The sequence below is a fragment of the Triplophysa dalaica genome, chromosome 7 (assembly GCF_015846415.1).
Source record: "Triplophysa dalaica isolate WHDGS20190420 chromosome 7, ASM1584641v1, whole genome shotgun sequence".
NCBI classification, from domain to species: Eukaryota; Metazoa; Chordata; class Actinopteri; order Cypriniformes; family Nemacheilidae; genus Triplophysa; species Triplophysa dalaica.
The window spans coordinates 10985652-11008489 of record NC_079548.1 but is presented as its reverse complement, the minus strand read 5'-3'; the positions used below and the strand labels follow the sequence as shown (position 1 = coordinate 11008489).

Here is a 22838-nt window from a genome sequence, read left to right as displayed (position 1 = left end):
TCCTTCCAAAACAGACAGGAACCTCTGTCATATTTGATGAACAGCTGTCCTTCAATGATCACATTGCAAAGACAACACGGTCATGCCGAAACGCCTTATTCAACATTAGAAAGGTGAGACCCTATCTCACTGACCATGCGGCACAACTCCTTGTCCAAGCCCTGATAATCTCAAGGTTGGACTACTGCAATGCTCTCCTTGCTGGTCTTCCTGCAAAGGCTATCAAACCGCTTCAGCTGGTTCACAACGCAGCAGCACGCCTCGTCTTCCAACAGCCCAAAAGGGCTCATGTGACACCCCTTTTCATCTCACTCCACTGGCTACCAGTCGAAGCCCGTATCAGATACAAGTCACTAACGCTTGCTTACAGGACAATCACTGGATCTGCACCTGCTTACTTTCACACCCTCCTGCACTCCTACACCCCATCAAGATCCCTGCGTTCAGCAAACCAGCGGCGTCTTCTATTGCCTTCCCATAAGGACAGTAAATCGCGTTCCCGCTCATTCTGCTTAAAAACTTCTTCCTGGTGGAACATTCTTCCTAACTCTGTCCGGTCAACCACATCTCTCAGAACATTAAAAAAACTACTTAAAAACCAACTCTTCTGTGAATACCTAAAAGACAAAAAAATTAAATGAAAAAATAACCCTTTCTCTTAACAGGTAGTGGTCTAGCTTTATTCAGAAACCAGTAACTTTGTATTGGCACCGAATGTATTATGGCTCCTGTATGACATATCGCTTGTTGCTCCCTAACTCTTTGTAAGTCGCATTGGATAAAAGCATCTGCTAAATGACTAAATGTAAATGTAGATGTAAATGTGCTGTTTGCTGCGTTCTCTGACAGTCTTGACAGTTAAAATGAAAAGTACCCTTGAAATGAAAGTACAATGGAAGTATGGTATGATATAATTAGGGTCTATTAAAGTCATTATTCATAACCTGATCACTGAGTCGATGAGAGACCTTGAGAAGTAGATCACCTCCAGCGGTTCACAAGTTAAGAGCTCATTATCAGTTAACAATGAGTTAATTTTCACTTTGTTACACACTAATTGGTATCTTATAGCTTCAGTAGATTCAGAATAAAGCACTAAAGCAATCGTTTTACATGTATATTAAAACAAATGTTTTTTTTATATATCATTTGATTTTTTAATCATTTTTAAGGTAGATAGACATGTGCGATATAACTGTTGTGTGGAAAGTACTGTGTAAATTGGTGTTTCTCAACAAGATGGCTGGTGCTGCAACAAACCTCCAATGGGACCTCAAGGTAACTTATGATCTAGTATATGACAAGACATGTGTTTTAGAAATCTGTACGAGGCCTCAACTTACCATTTTCTTTTTACATCTAAAACAGTGATAACTGTAAATTATCACTTCCAGCAATAGTCTCTTCCACTTTAAAAAAAGGGAACTTTAAAGTGATAGTTCACCTAAAAATTCTGGTATCATTTTCCAACCCTCATTATTTTCTCGTCACTGAACACCGACGGTGCCCATTCACTTCTATTATATGGTCACAAAACCAATGGAAGTCAATGGATACCGCCGTTGTTCAACCGACATTCTTTAAAATATCTTCTTTTGTGTTCTTCAGAAGAAAGAAAGTCCTACAGGTTTGAAATGACAAGAGGGTCTTAAACATTTGTCATTGTTGGGGTCTTGAAAGGAGTAGTTCACTATAAAATAAACATTTCGTGATAATTCGCTCACATACAAACTGTCCGTTTATTTCTTCTGTCGAAAACAAACTGAAGCTTTTCAGAAAAGGTTTCCAGGGTTCTTATCCATATAATGCACTTAAACGGAGGGCTGTTGGTTAAAGTCCAATTTTCAGTTTCATCACAGCTTCAAATGGCTCTAAACGACACCAGACGATAAACTGGGGTGCTGTCGAGCGACACGATTGGTCATTTTCCAAGAAAACTAAAAAATGATATACTTTTTAAACATAAAAATATGGCTTGCTCTGCCCTCAGAATGCGCGTCCACGAGTTCACATAAGCGGACATTCTGACCCAGTGTTTACGAGTGAATGACAGAAATTTGGCTACTTAAACTATTGGTTTAACACTCAAACTGATAATAATCCTTAAAGAAATTTAAATTGGATTATCGTCATTTTATCCAAGTAATGATACCCCACAATCTCCTCCCAGTAAGAAGAGTTTAGTTTGTGGTCAATCAGGATAATGGCCTGGAGGTCTGAGGTGAGATTGTATTGAGGCAGCTTTGCCACGGATTAAAGTATGGATCACGGCTAAATTTTGTTTCATAGTAATAGAGCATTTCACGACAATCCCTGAGCCATCTAGATATGCTGATTGATTGATTCCGATTGATGAGAGCTTGCCTGTTAGCGAAAACTGAAAGTGTGGTGCGGGTACATAAGCTTATCATACAGAATGAATGAATAAATCATTGCTGGTTCAGTTATTCATTAGAGATGGGAGTACTATGATGCTCTCGGAGCCGTGAGGTAATTAACAAGGCAGAATCTTAATGAAGAAAAGGTATTCTAAGAAAAACACTGATACTCGCAGGTTAATTGTGCAGTTTAGATTGTGATTCTGTGCATATCATCACCGTTACTATTCCGCATTATTATTCCAGATCAAATATTTGAGGGATTAAAAGAATCACATTTTGTAATGTAATGTCATAGACGTGGAGGTGGTCAGTGTGAGGCCTCTCGTGACCCTGGATGTATCTACGCAGATTATCTTCCAGGCACTATGGAGACAAATTCCAGTATTGTGGCAGCGCGTTTCGCATCACAAACGGTACCCATCTAGTTATTCATACAATGCAAGGACCGTAAGCGAAAACAAATTGACACAAAACAACCCTAGCCGCTCACTGTATAGTGATGACTTCTGCTCTGCTCCATTGCTGCAAATTTGCTTCAATATTAACAAAATTCTGCTGACAAGGAGGCAAGCTGTGAGGGAGGTTTAAACTTTCCAGACACTCTGACTGTGGCACGCACATATTTTGCTCGCACAGGGCATCATCTCTCTCTCCCCGGTATCCCGCATGCTTAGCATCTCGTGACTGATATACACACATGCCATTTGCTAGAAAACCTTTGAAACAATAGGGAACATCATTAGCTCACTGGAAGGCCCAGCACAGATTGAATAGGCGAGGAGAAAGGGTGTTGTGTCAAATAGTCCAAATGGAAAAGGCGATGCCCACGGGAAGTGTTGCCCCACCTCTCATTCTATTGACGTGGAGAGAAAAGGAATGGCGCTGGGGAACAACAGAACGGCTCCGTATCTCAGCTCAGCCCTCTTCTAAGAGCCTGTTACATTACCAATCCATTTATCTTAACAAAACACCATTCAAATGGCTGCGCCTGATGGATTTGTGTGACTGAATTTTAACTATAATGTCATTGAATCTTTATTCATTCACAGAAGTAGTTCTCCCCACGTATAATTGCAGCACCGGTTGGTAACAAAAACTTTAAATCGAACATTAAGTGGACATACTGTAAGCAGCTCCACGCAGAATTTGAGCGCTTTTTGATTTGACGGTGGTGATCGTCGACGAAGGAAATCTGCGGAAAGGATTTTAATGTGGTAAATGTGTTAAATGGAGCTGACAGTATACACTTATCAGTAGCTGAAGCATAAAGAAATATAGCCGCAACATGCAATTACAAAGCCAAGCACCACAACAGCGTTTAAGTGTTGTAACTTGAAGGCTTTGCAGGCAGTGAATCAAAAGACTGCAAAACTTTTTGGATCATTTTTAGGTCCAAAGGATTCGCTGTTTATAAATAATACATGAGGTCCTTACATTTTTTACCATAAGGTTCTATAGGCTGTCATTGACTCCCAACAACCTCTGTGACTAAATATTTAACAAACAAATACATGAAGGGTAAAATGGTGTACACCACATGCCTTGCTGTAAGGTCATCATAATGGTTTGTGCATTAGAGCAAGGAAGTCTTTCGTTTGACTCAGCAACAATTTGGATCCAAAACAAACTGTCTTTTCATCTTATTGATTGACATGTACTTGAGTGTTTCCTGCCGGTTTGAAGCTAATGATCTTTGGTCGTGTCCGCCCGCTGCTAGCGGTGGCATACAGTATGTATGTAGGTGCAGTGCAGAGCAGGGGGTGCATGCGCACAGATAGGCAGAGCTTCTGCATTGTTTTAGTGGGACCTAAAGAACAGAATAACAAATACATACTGCATGTTGTGCTGTAAATAATTTAGTAGGGAGCTGTCCACCGCTTCGGTTTGTTCAGTTTGCTGACAGACATGTTTAATAATGCTCTTATTTACTGACCCCAGAACTTATGAAGTATAGCTTTAGCGAAAAACTAGACAATAAAGGGATTTGAAGAATAAACAGTTCTCTGTTCTGCGGTGCACAGTTTGCGTATTCAATGATGATTTAAATATCAACAGTACTGCACCTTACACTGTTTGGACTATTTTGACAGTTCGGTACGCTTTGATCACTCTTCGAGTTCAGGGGCAAAACAGTACTCAGAGTTTACAGCAAAACCAAGGCTTTCCATGTGGCAAGGATTGCCTTTTGTGACATGTCTTGAGACATTTGTCTTTTATGAAGCAAACTTGTTCGCTATGGAAAGTGATGCACCAAAAGGACTGTGTGACTATGAATACATTTTCCCTAAGAAACGGACAGCGGGTATTAATCAGAATTATGGGAACAGTTGATAGGCGTAGAATATAACTTTGATCCATAAAGAAGATGTGACATTTTTACTCTCACCAGTCTCATAATTTATTAAAGAAATGTAAAATTTGACATAATCGAGTCCATTATATGAATAACACTAAATAAGTTATTATATCAATATCTGATGTCTAACCTTATATCATTTTCATTGCCATGCATATTGCTTGAATTATTTCTCAAAGCACATAATATTCCTTTGGAGTCGGAACGAATCCTTGGGATTAAATTTTGAATATTTCTATTCCTCTCCGTAGCTGTCTGACAACTCAGGGAAAACAAGGTCATTTCTCAATTTCGCGAGGTCCTTCATCTAAATTGAGTGAACCTTAAAGCTTACCTTGTCAACAAAACTTCTACCAAATGTAACTTAAATTTAAGGCACGTAGTTTGGAACGCTTGTTGTCAGCGATGAATACTGTATTTTGGAAGCTTGTGTGATCGGTCCTCAAGCCAAAAGGGCGAACGATAAAAGCATATGTGACCGGGACAGTCACGTATAGTGCCAAATAACGATAACATTCGTCTTTAAACAGTTTCCATGTGTTTTCTAAAGTTTTGTCATTGTGCCAGATTTTCACAGTGCATTTTTTTGTGATGTTCTGACAACCCACTCTGTACATATTTAGACTTAAACAAAAAAAAAGGAGACCTCTGATAATGCAAATCATCTGCAAACTATTTTCATATTCTCTACATAATCCAGTTTTTGTATGCATGTACTCATAATTAACAACCTCATAATAACCTCAGTCTCTTTTAAATTAAATGTGTGAAGGTGTGCGTGCAAACACAATTAAGATAAGAGTATTGGAAACTATGTCTGTTTACATGTAAGCGTGTGACTTTGTCTCAACGTTTATGTAATTAACTTAAGCGCTCCACAGAACTGAGGCAAGAGAAGTTTTGACGAGACAATGTCTATTAACTTTACGCTGAATGGTAGCGATCCACTGTTAAGCTACAGGTCACCGTGTGCACCTCTGATCTTGTCAGACACAGAGACTCATTTCCATTAAGTGCGGCCTGCACACAAGACTGCGGCGAACAAAGGTTTAAATCCATTTAACTTCTCGGCTCTATTTTAGAAACACCAATTCCAACTCTGTCACCAGCCCGGCAGAATGACAGAAAACACTGCCTATCTGAATTAAAGATAATGAAAGATCATTCTGTGGCTACAAGCAATAGGCTGTGATGATCTCCTACGTTCTCTTTTCTTTTTCCCCTCACGGAGAGAACATTGTGTCATCCGTAATTCCTCCATGTAGAATCAAGCAATTAATGAGTCCTGTACGGGGGAGTGGAGGGGGGTCTCAATTGAAACGTTCTGAGACTCATGTTCTGCTGCCCTTGGGCATTTATTTCCAAAGTTTGTGTTTAATCACAGAATCTCGACCATGATGGTTGTGACAGGTAATTTCCGTAATGCTGCTGACAGAGATGGATTACACGGAGGCCTGTTTGATCCCAAGCTTTTGTGCGCCAGTGATAAGACAAGGTAAGGGTTATCTTACTATGAGTACCGGCACGATAGCGGTACCTAATAAGTCCCAGGATAATATAGTGTGCACATTGAGGGAGCGGAGAAAGATCATTTAAGCGAGAGGCAACATGCGTCTGTTTCCTGTTGTGTCACACTTTTGGAGGAAGTAAGGTAATAGACTATCACCTGGACTCGTGAATATTAATTAGGTGATGTAACATTTAACCGTTTTTGCTGAAAGACAGCAAGTAGATGCTATGCATAGTGGATTATAGTACCACCAGTACACTGCCAAAGCGAGTGGCTGGCAAAGGCTCCCGCTTTATCTTAATGTAATTGCTTCATGCCACGGCTATATTGTGTTTCTTCCCACAGTGGCTGAAAGCCTTAAAATATGATTACTGTTCTTCAAAAAGTAAACCCAAAGTTGCGGGTGGGGGGAGTGTTGTTTCCTTGCGTTCATGTGCAAAACCTTCATCAGGATGCAGTGGAATCCGTCTGAATAGTCTTTAGGTGGATCTGATTGACTGGAATGATGTTTAGGTATTGCTTTTTCTTTTAAATCGCAGTCAGTGATGGAACAGTTGGAATATTAATGCTTTTCTGAGTCGTTTAGCATTTATGGAGCTAAGGCAAAGCAACATGAGTCCCATTGTGGACCTCCTGTAGTTTTCTATCTTCTCTGTGGTGCATTTAATAATTGGTACTCATTTTCAATCCTGCCACCCTAGTAGTTCAGCAGCTGGGTAATTACTGCAAGCCAGCTTTAAGACTATGCATGTCAGAGCATTGCATTTGTGTGTGTGTGTGTGTTTTCCTCGCCACATAATTTCACCCATTCCTTTCCACTCAGCCTGTCTTTCCCTCGACCTTGCATTCGTTGTAATACACAACATTATGTTACATCACATAAACGCAGGTATGTCATACCTCATGAAATGCTTGCGCTCTGGAAGGGAATTTATCTCTGTCCGGGAGAACTTGATCCTGTTTGGCCCTAGAGAATGAGGGTTGAAATCAACGGTCAAGGTCTGTCATAATAAGACAGTGACATGCCGTCCAGATGTTGTGCATGGGCCGCTAGTTAAGCCGGCGCTCATTGTGCGGTAATTCTAAGGCACGTCCTCAAAGCAAAGCTCTTTTTATGGGGTGCTGAAAAGAGGATTTCTTATACATTGACATAATTAATCAGGAAGCAGCGTGTTCTCTCAATTAACACCACAGGGAAATGTGGAATTGGCCTCTTTTTGTATGTTGTGGCAGATTTAAAGACCTTTGCAGTGCGCAAACAAATGAAGGGGCCTTTAATGAGCGCGGTGACTTGGACTGATATACTGGAATATAGATAGCTATTTTAAGTAACAAGGTAATTGATGCTCTTTCTCTAGCATATTGTGATTGGAAATTGAGAGAGTGGATGTGACTAGATTTTTCAGAGGCTGGTTAAGTCTCTCTTTTTGCTAATTGATTTGGAGCTTCTTTAAGTATCGTTGTTGGCTTGCTAGGTTTAATGCCAATTCTAGTAGAAGTATATTCGGAGCTAGATTGCTTCAGTCAATGCCTGATGTCCGGAATCCTTTGCGTCAAAATTTCATTCTGTCAAATCTCGTAAAACACCACCGTCACCACGGAGCCGTGTCTCGCCGGTTTGTTTGCCTGTACGCACGAAAAGCAACAGAAGAAACCGCACCATCTGTCCTGCTTTTAGTAAGACTGACTGGCTCGGAAGTTCGGCGTAAACATCAGACATTCCGTTATAATTTGCCAGCTGCTGGGTTAGCTGGCGTTTGAATTACAGGTGCCGTGGCGGGCCGGTTTGAGACGCGGTGTGTATGAATGAGCGGGGCGTATCTCAGAGCAGCAGCTGATGATTACAGGGAGTGGTCTCGAGAGATGAGTACTCCTCCGATTGTTCCCTGCCTCATGCTGCCTATTAAATGAAGGCAGGTCCCTCTGGAAGGTCTTTGGTCTTTTGCAATCTTCATAAGGAAGTGGGAAGCTAATTAATGATATGCTAATGACTTTAACACAGCATCTCTTTGCAAGACTTTCTCAGTATTGATGTACTCAGAGTTCTTTTACACTGTAGAGTGAGACGTCGGCGAGATTAAATCGCTTCCAATTGTTTCGCTTTTTTTGATGTTATGGGTCTTTAAAAAACACAAAAATCAGAAACTTGGATTGTTTGATCGTATTAGGGATGTGCGAAACTACAGCACCCTGTTGAATATAACTGCATATGCTTTTAGGTATTAGGTATATATATTAAACCAGCACATGACCAGCATATGATCATCTTAAACCAGCACAAACCAGCATCAAAACATACCAAACCTGCATATGCCGGTTTTTTCAACGGAGTACATATTTTCACAAGCAACTACTTGATAAATCAGTTTTAAGCCATGAATAATGAGGCTTGTTTTTGGTTTGCCCGACCATAATTGGATATGTTTTTAGGCGGGTTCACACGGGACACGTCCTTGTGTTCGGAAACAGCTGGATGGAGTGCAGCAGAACGGAACAGAATGCAGAGGTCTCAAAACGGATTTTTAAGAGCCGAACTATTTTTAACTTGACACATGCTGTCTTGAACCTCAAAGTGCTCATGGCCCAAAAGATTTAAAAAACAATGGCGAAAGAAATCAATCTGCAAGTGTACGGGTGTAGTGGTGGTGCATTTAAAATGAACGATTTGCATGTAAAATTAAATATCCGATAAATGAAAAGTGCTTCGGTGTTAAAAAATGGTTCAAGTGTGCTGACTGCCAAACAGGTACAGCATAAAGAGTAATATCTTTAAAATGTAATTATATACATAAGTAAATCTTATAGATTACATGATCTATTTGAAATAGACCCTTGTTTACATCTTGAAAAGTAGTGTGTATTGCATGCTATTATGCTAACGCTAATTAAGCACCAATGCAAAATACTATATATAAATATAATATTTATTTTATATAAACTTTCAGAAAAGTACAAATGTGAAACTACTAGTCAATCATAATGTCCCATACCTATTTGTTTTAAGGCATTACATTAATTGAATTAAAAAAAAACATCTACAAATGCTCACTTAATAGTAAAACACCTGCAGATTGAATCCCTTTAACATCATTTATCTCACTGCTGGAAAGGTTTTTCATCACTGAATCTTTCTTTATGCGCGTCTTTAATACGATTTTTTCTGCGGTTTGTTCAAATCAAGAGCGCGGTGGCATGGGAATTTCAGAGCTCCGCACATTAAGCAGTTAATTAATGGACTCCTGTCCGCACATCTCAGTCGGATATGTGGTGGAGGAGGCCCGCGCGTCAGCTCTGATGGATCGCGGATCCGTCAGCTCTGAGGCTTTTCCTGTTGGTCGGTGCTGAACCGTTACTGCATGTGACAGCTCCTGGTCCTGTCAGAACGAATCGCCCCCTCCTCACAGGCTCTGCGGCGAGGGAAAGTGACACATTAATAGAAGCTAAAGCACTCTAATGGCAGAGCCTGGTGAAAGAACGGGGAAGCCATCCGCGGCGCTTGCCCCTGCTCTATAAAACGTCGCTCCGAATCGGCGTCTGGGCATAAAGAGCGCACGGCCCTGTCCGCAACCCTTCCCTTGTCCGTGTCGGCGCGAACGTCCTTTTCATCCGCAGCTCTGCCGCCGTGTTTCTGATTTTCGCTTTTTTATACCTGCCACGGACCTTTGGGGTTTCGATTATGAGCTGAAGAACTAATTGGTAGAAAAACACTTCAGCATAACGTGTTATGATTTTAGCACCCACAAACATCTAATTAGCACTCCGGCACTGGCCTCCATCTTTTCTGAGTGTTTGTCTTCTATTTAAAGCACATTCTGTTTCCATGGTTTTCATATATAGGAGCATCAGAGGGAAAAAATGAGGAAGAAAATAGAAAAGGAATTAAAGTCAGTGATTTTTGCGTCCGTTTCCACAGAGGTGATTAACAGCGAGATGGGATTGTTTTTGTTGCCAATTAGAAAGACAGCAAAGTCTTAATGCATCGAAATGAGCCCAGATCAGCAGCTGCTGTCAAGCCAAAGCTGGGGGTGGACAGCAAGCGTCTCTGCAGCTTCTGCTCTAGGTAACCAGCTGTGTGGAGGTGCTAAGGATCGCTTGCTTCGTCCCACCCAGTAATCAATTTGCAGGCCCCTAGCACAGACAGCAGCGGGGTAACAAACGACTCGCGTTTCTGTTGCTTCCAGACGCACACTCAAGAGCTAATGAAAGCCAGTCTCAGCTGCCACGCAATCTGCCTGCACTCCTCATTGCCCCTGAACTCCCCCATGCATTGGGCCCATTGTCTCCGCACCGTCATATTTTTGCCTGAGCCCCATCTGTTTCCATAATTACTGTCATGTAAACCGACTTTTCCAAATTGTGCGACGTGCAAAGTAAAAGAGTGGCAAGGAATCTCTGATTAGCCTCCAGGAGATGATCGTCATTGATGCGGTCGAAAAAGTGTCACATATCAGGGGACGCCTCGAATTCCTATGCAGACTGTGCTGTGGTGTCGATCTGGCTCTCGCCACTGAGTCAACCTGCCGCGGCTCCGCGCCGCTTGCTCCTTCTATTTCCAGAAAAATATATCCCTCCTATCCGGTTGTGGCATTTTTATTTTATTTTCCTATTGGAAATGATTGGAGAAGTTCCCTGTATTCTCCCCCACCTGGGAGAAACAAACAATACTATTTACAATGAGTCTCACCCATCACAAGCCTGGCTCATCGGTCCCACTCAGCCCGCCGAGATAATGGCTGATTTTCTGTACAAAACCCATCACACTGTGGCTGGGGATGTTAGCCATCATCTTGACTTAGGATTTACATTAACCAAGCCGGGATGGTAATGAAAAATAACACTAACAATGACCAAACTGGCTCCCTGCAATCCACCTCCTTGTGACTTCATCAATCTTCCCTACACGTTCGGCACCTGCTGCAGTCCTGTCAACTTCCTGACACAGGGTGGAGGCAGCCGGTCCTTCCTTATTAGTCTGTCAGCAATGGTGATGCTCACATCGGGTGCACGGGCTGAAATGGAGCCCGGGCCTGTAGTGCAGCACCCTGCTAGTGAAATACACCCAACCTGATCCTAAATGACAATGTGCCAAGCACTGCCACAGTTCATTTACTCACATACTTGGAGGGATCTAAACATGCCAAAAGTTGCGTCGCTCCTCAGAAATCTGCTGTTGTTTGTCGCCAACATCTGAAAGACGATTTTTTTTGTCGTATTTGTCATATATGTGTATTCATCTCCTAAACAGTTTGTCATCTCTTTAGTGTTTTGCCCTCTAACAAGGACGACAAGGTGATATCTGGCGTCGTTTCCTTCAAAAATGTCAAATGTACGTGCTATGTACGTTGTTTTGCAAAACGCATCTCCATTTTTGTTGTCTTGTTGTTTTGTGTGTGTGTGTAAGTGTTGGAGAGCTTGCCGAGTCATTAATAATTTAAATAACATAATGGAAACAACCATCCATGTTCCCCTTTTTAACAGGAGAGTCAATTTGCTGTGGTGGGAAGCATTCCTCTTTTAGAAACTATTTATGGGAGGGATTTCAATTCTTATATGTCTTATCTAACTGATAACGCCAGAGTATAACACTGAGCTTGTCTTGCTAATTAAGCAACAGAAAAGCACAAAACGTATTAAGGATTGCTGCTGACGTCTTTTTGCGCTATATGTAGGTGCTCATGTGGAGGCCCTTCTCCTTAGTCTTGACATGTTCCATGACACAATAACAGTTTTACACTAGACGTATAAAATTTCATATAAATGAAGGCTTAAAAATGTCCAAAATTAGTGTTTTATTGTGTTAGATAGCTGTATTTTTTTAGTTATTTTGGCTTAAATTAAAACAAACCAACTGCAGTTGGTTTGATATTGGAATGCACAATAAAAAAACATGATTTTTAAACATGTTTTAATTTTGCACCCAAATTCTTCATATATATAAATATATATATATATATACAGTATGTATAGTATTTCTATATATACCTACACATATATATAAACCTGTATATATATACTGATATATAAAAAAATATTGGTATGATTTCTGTTAATCATGCCAAACCTGAATGACTTACTTTCCTGTGCAGAAGATATTTTGAAGAATGTGTGTAACAAAACAACATTGGTCCCTATTGACTTCAATTGTACGGACACAAAACCTTTGAGACATTTCGCCAAATATCTTCTTTTGTGTTGAAACAAGAATGTTTTTGGGGGATATCGTTATCAAACAGGTCCTAATATTTCTATCCAGAATACATTTTGAAATTGATTTTAGCTCTATATTTACTTTTATTCTTCCTGGTCTTATTGCTCCTAATTCGATGGTGCTTCTTATTTAAAGACTTTTATTCATAATATTTTATAAAAATGTAAAAAGTCCCTATATTATTCTAGGATAAATAATATTCTGTTTAACTATAAAGTACATCAAATTATATAAATTGCAAATTCGGTTTAATTTTGTTTATTTGATATTTTTTAGGTAAATAGACAGTGTTCAGAGAAATGAACAACAAACTGTTATCTAAGTAACCTAAAAACTTCAGCAGTCTGTCAGCATACGAAAGATCAGAGCCTTTGCTCATGTCATTATTAATAGAGTCTTGCTATTTGTAATGCTTTGCATGAATTTGACATTAGGCTTTTCTCTGCACAGAAAAAAGCTCAAGAGCTTCAAAAACCTTGTTGCCTCCCTCGACCCTCTTCGCAGCCTCTCTGCCCGTCGATGACAGACCAAAAACACAATGTACACAAAAATTTGAGAGCGAAGCATCACTGACAAGCAAAAAGATAAACAAGGTTTCTCTCCCTCAATTTTCAGCCCCTACTTATTTATTCAGTTAAGACGAAGACAACAGACAGAAAAGAGAAGTGGCTTATCACATGTCAAAAAGACATACGGTAAAATAAACACTCCTATCTGTGATGAAACACTGAGAGAACATTCTTTTATTTCTCAAACAAAAAAAGAAAACTAAAAACTGAAAAAGATGCACTAGTTGACAGTCCAGTTAATACTTTGTACTGAGAAGCATCAAGAGGGAAAAAAGCTGGAATTCAGGGAGGAAAGGCCGAGGATAAGGAGAAGACACATCTATGGGGGGAGTAGAGAAACTGTCTTGCCTCGAGGCTATGTGTGGGGTGGAGAAGCGGAAGAGTAAAATGGAGCAAAGCAGTCTGCTGCCCTCTCCATAATACATGTCTGCCTGCTTCAATGAAGCCTGTTTTAATTACGGACGATCGTGCAACATAGAAAAACATTGATTCTTATGAATCTGCTCTTACAGCAACTCCAACATGAAATCTTGCTATGGATTTGCAAGCCTAACACTGACTAAAAGGAAAAAAACATAGGTGAGATTAAAGAGGAGGGACATGAATAATTCAAATTATTTCCCCCCTACTGTACATCTCTACTTATATATTCTTCTGCTTAGACCTTGGTTGGCCTGTCAGTTGAAACATCAGTAGCACTTAACGTTTAACAGCTGTTAATGAAGCTACAATAAAGACCTTGCTGCTGAGATACGGCCTGTGATTATAAGAGAAGCTTGATGATAAACAAATGCAAACATTTGTGTGGGGTTTAATGAATTATTTAGTGCCTCACATTTGCCCTAGTGCACATAAACGTTCTTTTATGACTTGGATAAGCAGATAAGAGAGGCACTCTTGTGTTGCCCTTATATGTACCTATCCCAGTTTGCTGATGCGTTTTTTATCCAAAATAATCATTCTCATGCTATTCGTTGCTATTTCATTCAAATAAAAACAAGTAAAATACATTTATACATGTTTGAGTGCTAAGAAGCAAAATGACACATACAGTAAAATATTTTAATATTTTTTGTGTATAAAAATGCGTTATAAATAAAAAGATATACAATGGAATTAGGCTGGACAGGTCGATTTTACAGCGCAATGCAGTTTAGTGCTATATGAAATTATTTTAATGGAATACAAATGTGATGGCAGTACGTTCACGTGCTAATATATAGGTTCATTTTTGCGCGCACGTTTTATGTGACGCGCACTCCGATCCTATAATAATAAATTATAAGGACAATTCAGTTTCACGCCGAACGAAAAAAAATGGAGAGATCCCCACCCCCGTAAAAAAATGAATGTGTGATTTAGGATTGGCCCCCGCCCCGCATCCCTTCTCCTCTGAGATTCAGATGCTGCTCAATGAAACAGACTGTGTGCCTGGACTCATCTGACAGCGCGTGGAAAAAACAGACCCGCGGCGCGCAACTTCATCACGTCCAGCCACGCACTCTTACCTTGTTCCCGTGATCCCGTTTCATTAGAAACCCCGAGAAACCTAGTGAACAGAGTTTCGTCTTTGTTTACAAGGGCTTTGCTGAAACTGTACCAGAAAAAACAGACGCGCTTTGTTTTTTTGTTTGCATTTTTTGTGACAAACAGACGTGCGCTCGCCGGGACCCCTGCGCGCACGCGTCCGCGTTCGCTTTACCAGGTTCTTTAGCCGCTATTGCGCTCACACCTTGAGGTGTTTTATAAGGCTTTAAAGGCATTATAACCCTAACCGGTCCGGTTAAAGCGATCTCAACAACCCCGTAAAACTCGGCGGACGGGACAGGACAGCACGAACGGACGCAGACACCATGCAGCATCCCTTGACGGGCGGACCGTGCGTCGCCCTGCCGAACGTGGACATGTGTCCGCAGCTCTCATGTGCCTTGACTTTCATGTACTTACAGCAGGTGAGTGAGTGTTCCAGCGTTCCTCTGTGAACCCGCGGATCCGGCGCAAATACCGTGTGTGTGCGTGCGCGTGTGTGTAGTCGCGTGGGTGCGCTCCAGAGTGAAAGTGGAACACGGATGCGAGTGGACAGTGTGGTGAGAGAGGGATTTTGTCTAGTGTTTGGTAACCGCGCATCTTTGTGTGTTGAAGTTTGTGCATGATCAATTTAATTCAGTCCTGCCATGCCCTCTCTTTTTGAATAAGCCTTGAAAGTAGCCACCACGCGCTAGACTGTCTGAAAGAGTGTGAGCTGTTTTTCCACTTCGCGAGAGAGGTAAAACACCGCATTTCGTGTGCTTTTGCTGTGTGATCAATAATACTGCTGACTCTTTTAACTTTGCTACATGATATTCTCATGTGCTCAGCATATTGTGTGCATGTTTGTGTTGAGCGTGCGCTGTGTGTCTGTTTATCGTCTTTCGCTCGTGCTATTATTTTACTTGTACAGTTTAATGCTCTATAATTATACTTATCACAAATGATTGACTAGATCTTAAATAACTTTTACCCTTAACCTAGTTCGTAAAAAAACGTCTGCACCCTTGGGCATCTTTTCTTCCCCTGATTATCTGAAACACTTAATTGTCATCAGTGCCTTTTCCAAGCAGTGAATCAGCTACTTGAGTGATGACAATTCAAGGGGATTTATCAAATCAAAACTTAATCTATGGTATTGATCAGTCATCAGGTCTTATGTGGCAGTGCATGTCTGTCTGAAGACTCGACGTGAGGGAGATCAGTGATCTCATTTAACTTTCATCTGTCGCACAGAGCCACCATTAACCTTCAGTGACACCTCTAACCTTTGTCTTATCCAATAGAAATTGCATTCCATGTCAGTTTAATTGCAAATACATCTAAGTGATACATTTATTTTTTTCTAACGAAGAGACAGCTTTTATTTCTCTAATCAATGCAGAATATGTCAATCGTGTACTTCGCATTTATGACACTTGTATCTTAGCATTTGAGGATTTCTATGGTTATCTGTTTAGTTATACTTAAAAAAAACATTTGTTGTGATAATTGCAATTATTTTTAATAGAACATTTAACATATCACAAAATTATTTCGTAGGATGGGTGTCCCAAGACCAATAGAGGTCGATTTATGCAATGTTTGTTTTTCCGATTCTCAAATGTTTATATGCTTCCACAAGCATTTCTGCTTCTGCTTGTGTGTTCACGTGTGTTGGGTGAGCTGGAAATCTGGGTCTTTGAGACTATTTATAGCAGAGATGCAAGACATTTTGAATACATCTCACTACAGTTGGGGTCTCATTCAGGACGAAGCCTTGACGACGGGATTGTGCTTTATTTTTTCTTTGATTTTTTTCTGAAGTCACGTGTACATAGCATGCGGAACAGTGTTATCTAGGAATAGCATACATTTCCTTGTGTAGCAGCAGTAACGTGGGGCCAGTAAGTTAAAGTGAGTGTTTCAGGATTGTTTACGTTCAATTTTCATTAATTATTTTAGAATGCTGTCTCTTAGAGACGAATAACACACAGTAGTTAAATTATTTGTTTCTATTCCTATTTAAAGTCACACCAGCCTCGGTATACTTACAGAATAGTACATTATTCCTTTGTAAATGCACGATTTTACACAGCAACGATATATGTTTGCATTCACCCACAGGACTGTTTTAAGCAGGGCTTGTGGTACGAGAAGGGCAGGTTTAAGCAGCTGACAGTTAGACCTCACATGACCTTTTAGGGCCACTGGCGTGCCGCACCTAACTCCTTACCATTGCGGGAAGGTGGGCGGTGTGGGAGGTGTGGTCGCCCGGTCTTTATGGCTAAAATCAATCCTCCAAGGCCCAAAGTCATATGGGTCTGGCTCTCTTTCAGCAAATTTTTACTGCTCTCCCTTCATTGCTCCCTCTCTCTTTCTTTTTCTCCGCCGCTCCCATCTGTGCTGACTGCGCGTAACTGCTCCTCTCTCCTTCCTTTCCATTACATCTGCTCATGGCTGTTCATTTATTTAAGTACCCAGAGCAGCCGTACGCCATCACGCCTCCTGGACACATTTGCTTCTTACCTTTTCCTTCTCAAAAGGCTCATTTATCAAAGAAGTTAAAAAAAAAACGAAATACGGACTGGGTGACGTCCTTTAGCGGTGTATTTTTATATTGTTTGACGCAAATATTGTCTCTTTTTAATCTCTTTAATAAGTATGGACTGCAAGGAATATTTATACTTGTGGAAATAAATAATTGCACTGAAAGACCTTTAAAATCAAGCAAACTGCAAATTACGTAAGATTTATAGGTGTATCAGTGAGGTTGGGGAAAAAACTCCAATTCAAAAGCAAGCATCATTCAATTCAACGATTTTTCTCTTTGTTTCTTCTTTTTGCGTTACTAATCAAATAACCATTAATGTCATTATTATTCCACTTCTCAAGAGAGATTTTTTTATAGGTGAATATGAATTGTCATTCTTTTCCCAGGCTGACAGGACTTCTTAAATTGATCAATGCTACATTTTAAAAGTAGCTCAAGTGATGAAAATAAATTAGGGAGGACATCTCAAGTTTGGGCATTAACTTGTTCTCCTATTGACATCTGTGAGGAGAAAATATGTAGAGAATGAAATATGCGTGTCCAAACAGAGACGGCGAATCTGACACCTATCCTTCATTGGAAAACCGCCCACCATGGATTGTTTTTTGTTTTCGGAGCTAAATCAACATGCATTAAAAGATCGCCAGAAAGTTTAATTTGTATTGTGTCGTGGCATTGAAATCTATATCCTTTTGTATAATGCTTCATTTATTCTATCCCGCTCCCATTTCGCTGCTCTCGCCGAGTCGCTGAAATGAGAGATTGGTCGTGTCATCGGGTCCTGATGAGTTTTCAAACCCTTCAGTAAGCATTGACAGGCAGGTAAAGGCCAGGGATATTGTGCTTGTCATCGGTCGTGACTGTAAATGATCACATCCCTTTGTCTGATCTGTTTGCATGCTCTTAGTGGAAGTTGGTTATTGCTCGAATGCAAACAACAGAGCAGTGAATGTCCTAGGTCATGTGTGCATGTTGTGCTACGGTGCATGGCCCTCTGGGAGAGAGAGATAGAGAGCAAGAATGAAAGAGAGAGATAGAGATTGGTGAGAGTGAGAGAAAGAGAGAGAGGCGATGTGCGTATGGAAATGGGGGCGGAGACCATCTGCCGGGCCTTGCTGGGCACATGTGTTCCTGTTTGTGTGTTTGTGTGTAGAAGAGTGATTAGTCTCTCACATTCATAATAATGTCTGTTTGCTATTGCAGCTGTTGCACAATTTAGCAATCGTCTCGCTGCCCCTTTTTTTGCATGTCTGCGTTGCAATGGCACTCTGTGTTCTCTGAGCATTTTACAGTTCATTTGAAGCATCTTTGTCGTGGCTGTGGTTCTGTTTCATTGCAGAAGGATTATTGCATTTGATACAGAATTTTAAGAGGATCTGAATGCACGTTTTGGATGTAAATATTAAATAACTGTTTTGGTCTGAGGACTCAATTTAGGACCTTTATTTTTTTAAGTGTATTTATAGATAAAGTAAAAATATGTAACCTAATGGCAAGACCGTATGGAACTTCCATGGTTCATGAATATTAATTTGGTAGAATGACTGGACATTTAGCAAGAATATCTGGCAATGTTGGTGCAGTGCAAGCTATTTAATATTCATGAGCTCCGTGTAGTCAGTCTAGCCGTACAATGACATCACTACCTCTGCCGCTAGTGTCAGATCAAAGGTGAACCATGAGAGGCCACCTATACTGACAGAAAGATGCAAGACGGTGATAGAAACGAGAAAACAACCGAACGAGAGAGATCGAGCCATAGATGCGTAATGTGCCAGCGTTCGTGTTTGTCTTCTGGCTGCCTGAAAGTAATTATCCAGCTGCTGTGCGGCCGAGCCCGAACGATGTTTTATGAGCTTCTGTGTTTAACACATCCAAATGAACAAATGTCAGCTCCCGTCGTGCTGGTTAACTCCATCCAGCAGGGCCTTCACTCAGCTGTGACAGGCCTTGCTTAATGTGAGCGCTCGCTGCTTATGGTCAGTCAGCAGAGAGACCGGGGCCTGATGCAAGGAGGAGGTGGAGTTGGCATGTTGAGGGCTTGCTGTAGATTACGGCCACTGTAATTGCTCTGAAATGAAACTGCATCCCAGCCAGCAGGCAGCTCATTAGAAACAAACCCCAACATATCAAGTGAACCTCAGGGAGCCCTGAAAAAAATGGAAAGAGGAGGAAAGAGAAAGCCCGCCATACCAGCCTTCACATCTACAGCTGCGCATTTTCAAAATCTGATCGACTAAATGGAAACGACTTGATAAGCATCGTTTTCTTATTCATCATGAAACACTTGTCATTTCAAACCTGTATGACTTACTTACTTCTGCACAAAAGAAGATATTTTGAAGAATGTTCAACCAAACAATGCTATTACCCATTGACTTGCATTGGTTTTGTGTCCATACAATAGAAGCGAAAGGGTACCCCTATTGTTCGGTTACCAACATTCTTCAAAATATCTTCTTTTGTCTTCTGCTAAAGAAAGAAAGTCATACAAGGAAAGTGACAGGAGGGCAAGTAAATCATGACATCATTTTCTTTTGTGGGTGAACATTTCTAAAAGGTGCAATTGGCTATAAAAATGTAAAATATAAAATTATTAAATACTATAGTGAAATAAAAAATATCATGTAAATAGTCTCTTACTAATCAACTAGTTGGTTGTTGAGCGAATATTCAACCATTGAGAGCTCTAGCATTCACAGCTCTTTCTGTTCAAGCACTGAAACAGTTGTTCAATTATTTGGATCAGCAGGGAAAACTGGGACAGTTTCAAGCGGGAGGCGAGAGGGGGTGGGACGACCGCCTCATTAATGTTAATCAATATTTAATCAGATGCACGAATGCGGTGCAAATAACAATATCAGAGTGCATCAGTATAAACATAAGTATTTAGCTTTAGAACCTCTAGCTTTAACCATTTGTTTTCAAAATAGGCAACCATCGGTGTGTTAATTGTGTGCTGGAGAGACTCGCGAGGAAAGTTGTTCATTCATTCAGTCGCTCACTTACATCTGGCTGACTGTATCCTGGAGCCGCGGGCTTGCGTCGGGCTCCTCCCTGGCTCAGGGCGTGAAGACAGACTGTTCTGCTCCTGCAGTAATTAGGGAGCGAGCGATCGCTTCACTGCAGTGTCTGGCCAAACTCAAGCGCACTGCACCGGCCTCCAGCTGAGCCGAGATCTCCCAGTGTTTTGATCTCGCTCGCTTTTCTTTTTTCTTTTTGCTAATCTCATGCATGCAATTTGCAGAGCCAGATGAATCTTATAGTCTATGCTTGAATTCGCAGATATAAAGGTGCCTTTGGTTCGGCCAGGAATTTAAATCATTAACTCATCCTCGTGTTTCTTCCAACCTTTTTTCTTTTGAACAAAAAGAAGAATTTGGGGGGAATATTTTGGGGTCACTGTGAAAAAGTCAGTCTTTCCGCATTGGATTCATTTTAATTCACTTACTTGGGTGCTCTTTACAATGCACAACTCTTTCAAGTCAACTTCACTGAAAATAAATAAGAAATATAAAATGAAGAAAAAAGTGCTCAAAAATTGGCTCCACCAGAGGTCATTGTCATACGTTATAATTTTATATATGAAAATGATATAGTCAAATATAGTGACCTGGTTATTCTACAAAACAAACGAGTGTGCAGTCATATGAATAAATAACTCAAGAATCATTTTCCTTTATACCCCTTCAGAGATACATCGTGCTCGTGAGCCACATGAGAGGTGGACGATATTGTCAGTGAAGGTTTATTATAAACCTACCGTGGAATTTTTTTCCCCAGCATTCTCTCTCTGCCTGTTCTCCATTTATCTTATTATTTCCTACTATTTGTCCCTTTAGTGCTTTCTGACTTGATTTGTTCAGCAAGCTACCCTGAACAGTGCAGAGTTTAGACGTATATTTGAGGTTATAAAAACCTGAATGATGGGTGAAGTTATCAGGGCACCACTTCCTTTTATCTACAGTCTGTGGATTCAGCTCTTGTGCATTCAGAATCGCAAAGATTTTCAAGCAATTCAGTTCACTCGGTGGCGATCTTGGTAACACCCTCAGACACCCTCAGATTTCCCCAAATAAACAACATACATGGTTCAAAATCTCAAATAGTGTGCGTCACACTTACATTTCAGCATTATTTTTCATATCAGCAATCAGATCGTGAATTTTGCTTCAGTAGCTCAAGTTTAGTCCATGCTGGTAGATCGATGGTAGCCGTAGCTACACCATCTGGTTTCTGCATCTTTCTCCATGGTCTTCCAAAATGGCAGTATATTTTGATCCATTTGAACTTGTCACATCACATTTTGAGCTCAAAACATTGTCATTCAGTCAACATTCAGTCTATGAATGTAAAAAATGTGTTTACTGCCAACTGCTCCAGGCATGAATGGGAATGTTCATGTATTGCTTTCTTTGGTTATATTGTACTGATAACGTGAAGCACAACCACTGTTAAGTTTTGGTTTAAGGCGACCTTGCGCATGCATTTCTTGTTTGGATTTAATTTCATAAGCCCAGGACGTGCGAGACACTCTAGGCGTGAGATGTGTTTTATTTAAGGTGACAGGAACGAGTGAATAAGTTCAATTTAAATGAAAGGATGGGGAGGAAAAGATAGTGTGTGGATATTAGTAAGTTGAGCAGGGAGGTTGTAACATGGCAGGCCGGATTAATTAATGCCCTGCTTGAGGGGAGGGAGAAGTCAGGAAAGCAAGTACAGGCGAAACCATTTCTTGGATTTAGTTCATCTTCCTTAAAGAAACATTTACGCAAAATTTACATTTGAGCTACATTTTTACACCTTTCTTAATACGTCACACAGATGTGTTTCGGTGACTTTTTTTCCAATGAAATGCATTTTTTGATTATTGTAAAAGGACATAAGTAGTGCACAAATCGATTATTTTCATTTTGTATTGAATGTATCGATTCTAAAATAATGACATGCTTTTGTGTGGCTTTCACGGTGTCACGAATGACGGCAAAAATATGTCTTTAATTTATGTTACATGATATTTAACTGTGGCATATACCACATGAGACCTTTTCTGCGTGTCATATTGATGATGTTGTCATTGGCACTGGTTTATTAGTGAATCTGCCCTTTCAATTAAATATTTTTTCTCATTTCACAGTGAGCTTTATGTGCTGTTTACTTAAGAATAAAAAAATCATATTGTATGCAAACATTCGTTGTCTATTTTAAAAACACCTGCATATCCTAAAATGCACTGCGTCTCTTTGCTTGTACAAGAGCGAGTGTTGTGCAGTGTCATTGATATCATTCCATTGTTTTGTCACTTCTGCAAACAATCGCATTGCCCTTACAAATTGGACTGCTAATACATATTAAAGCTGGAAACAGGAATTATATAGGCACCTTTCACTCAGAATTCCCTCCCTGTGACAGTCGACGGCCGTTGACAGCTTAAAGCCAACGCAGGCATTTTAACAGTGCTGACAGTTGTGTCGTCAATCAAACCATGGACGACATTTCGCCAGGTGTCCATGGCAACTCATTTCCCTGTCTGGTATAGGAAGAGTGGCCCGGCTTTAGGCGACGGACAGGTTCATCCTCCGCAGGGCCCACCCACAGAGCCGCAGATCAATATCTGCAGACAGCAGCGCAACAATAGAGAGGCCTTATCACAGGCCCCAGCAAGGGCCCTCAATTGGTTCCTCCACTTTGAACTTTTAGGCCTTTGATATTCAAACATAGCGCACTGAATAATAGAAGAATTGGCGTCGTTAC

At 40.6% G+C, this 22838-nt stretch overlaps 1 protein-coding gene across 7 annotated transcripts in view; it reads left to right on the top strand.

Moving 5' to 3' along the window:
• Positions 1 to 22838, top strand: part of rbfox1 (RNA binding fox-1 homolog 1) — a 213301-nt gene that overhangs the window by 93052 nt on the left and 97411 nt on the right. For 2 of the 7 annotated variants that reach the window (XM_056752513.1, XM_056752518.1), the window contains exon 1: positions 14459 to 14976. The exons of 4 other annotated variants lie outside the window; for them this stretch is intronic. In XM_056752513.1, the coding sequence (XP_056608491.1) occupies positions 14878 to 14976 (99 nt within the window). In that variant the 5' untranslated portion in view covers positions 14459 to 14877. Of the gene's footprint in view, positions 1 to 14458; positions 14977 to 15134; positions 15291 to 22838 lie in introns of those variants that run through there. One more of the 7 variants, XM_056752522.1, reaches the window with a different exon arrangement.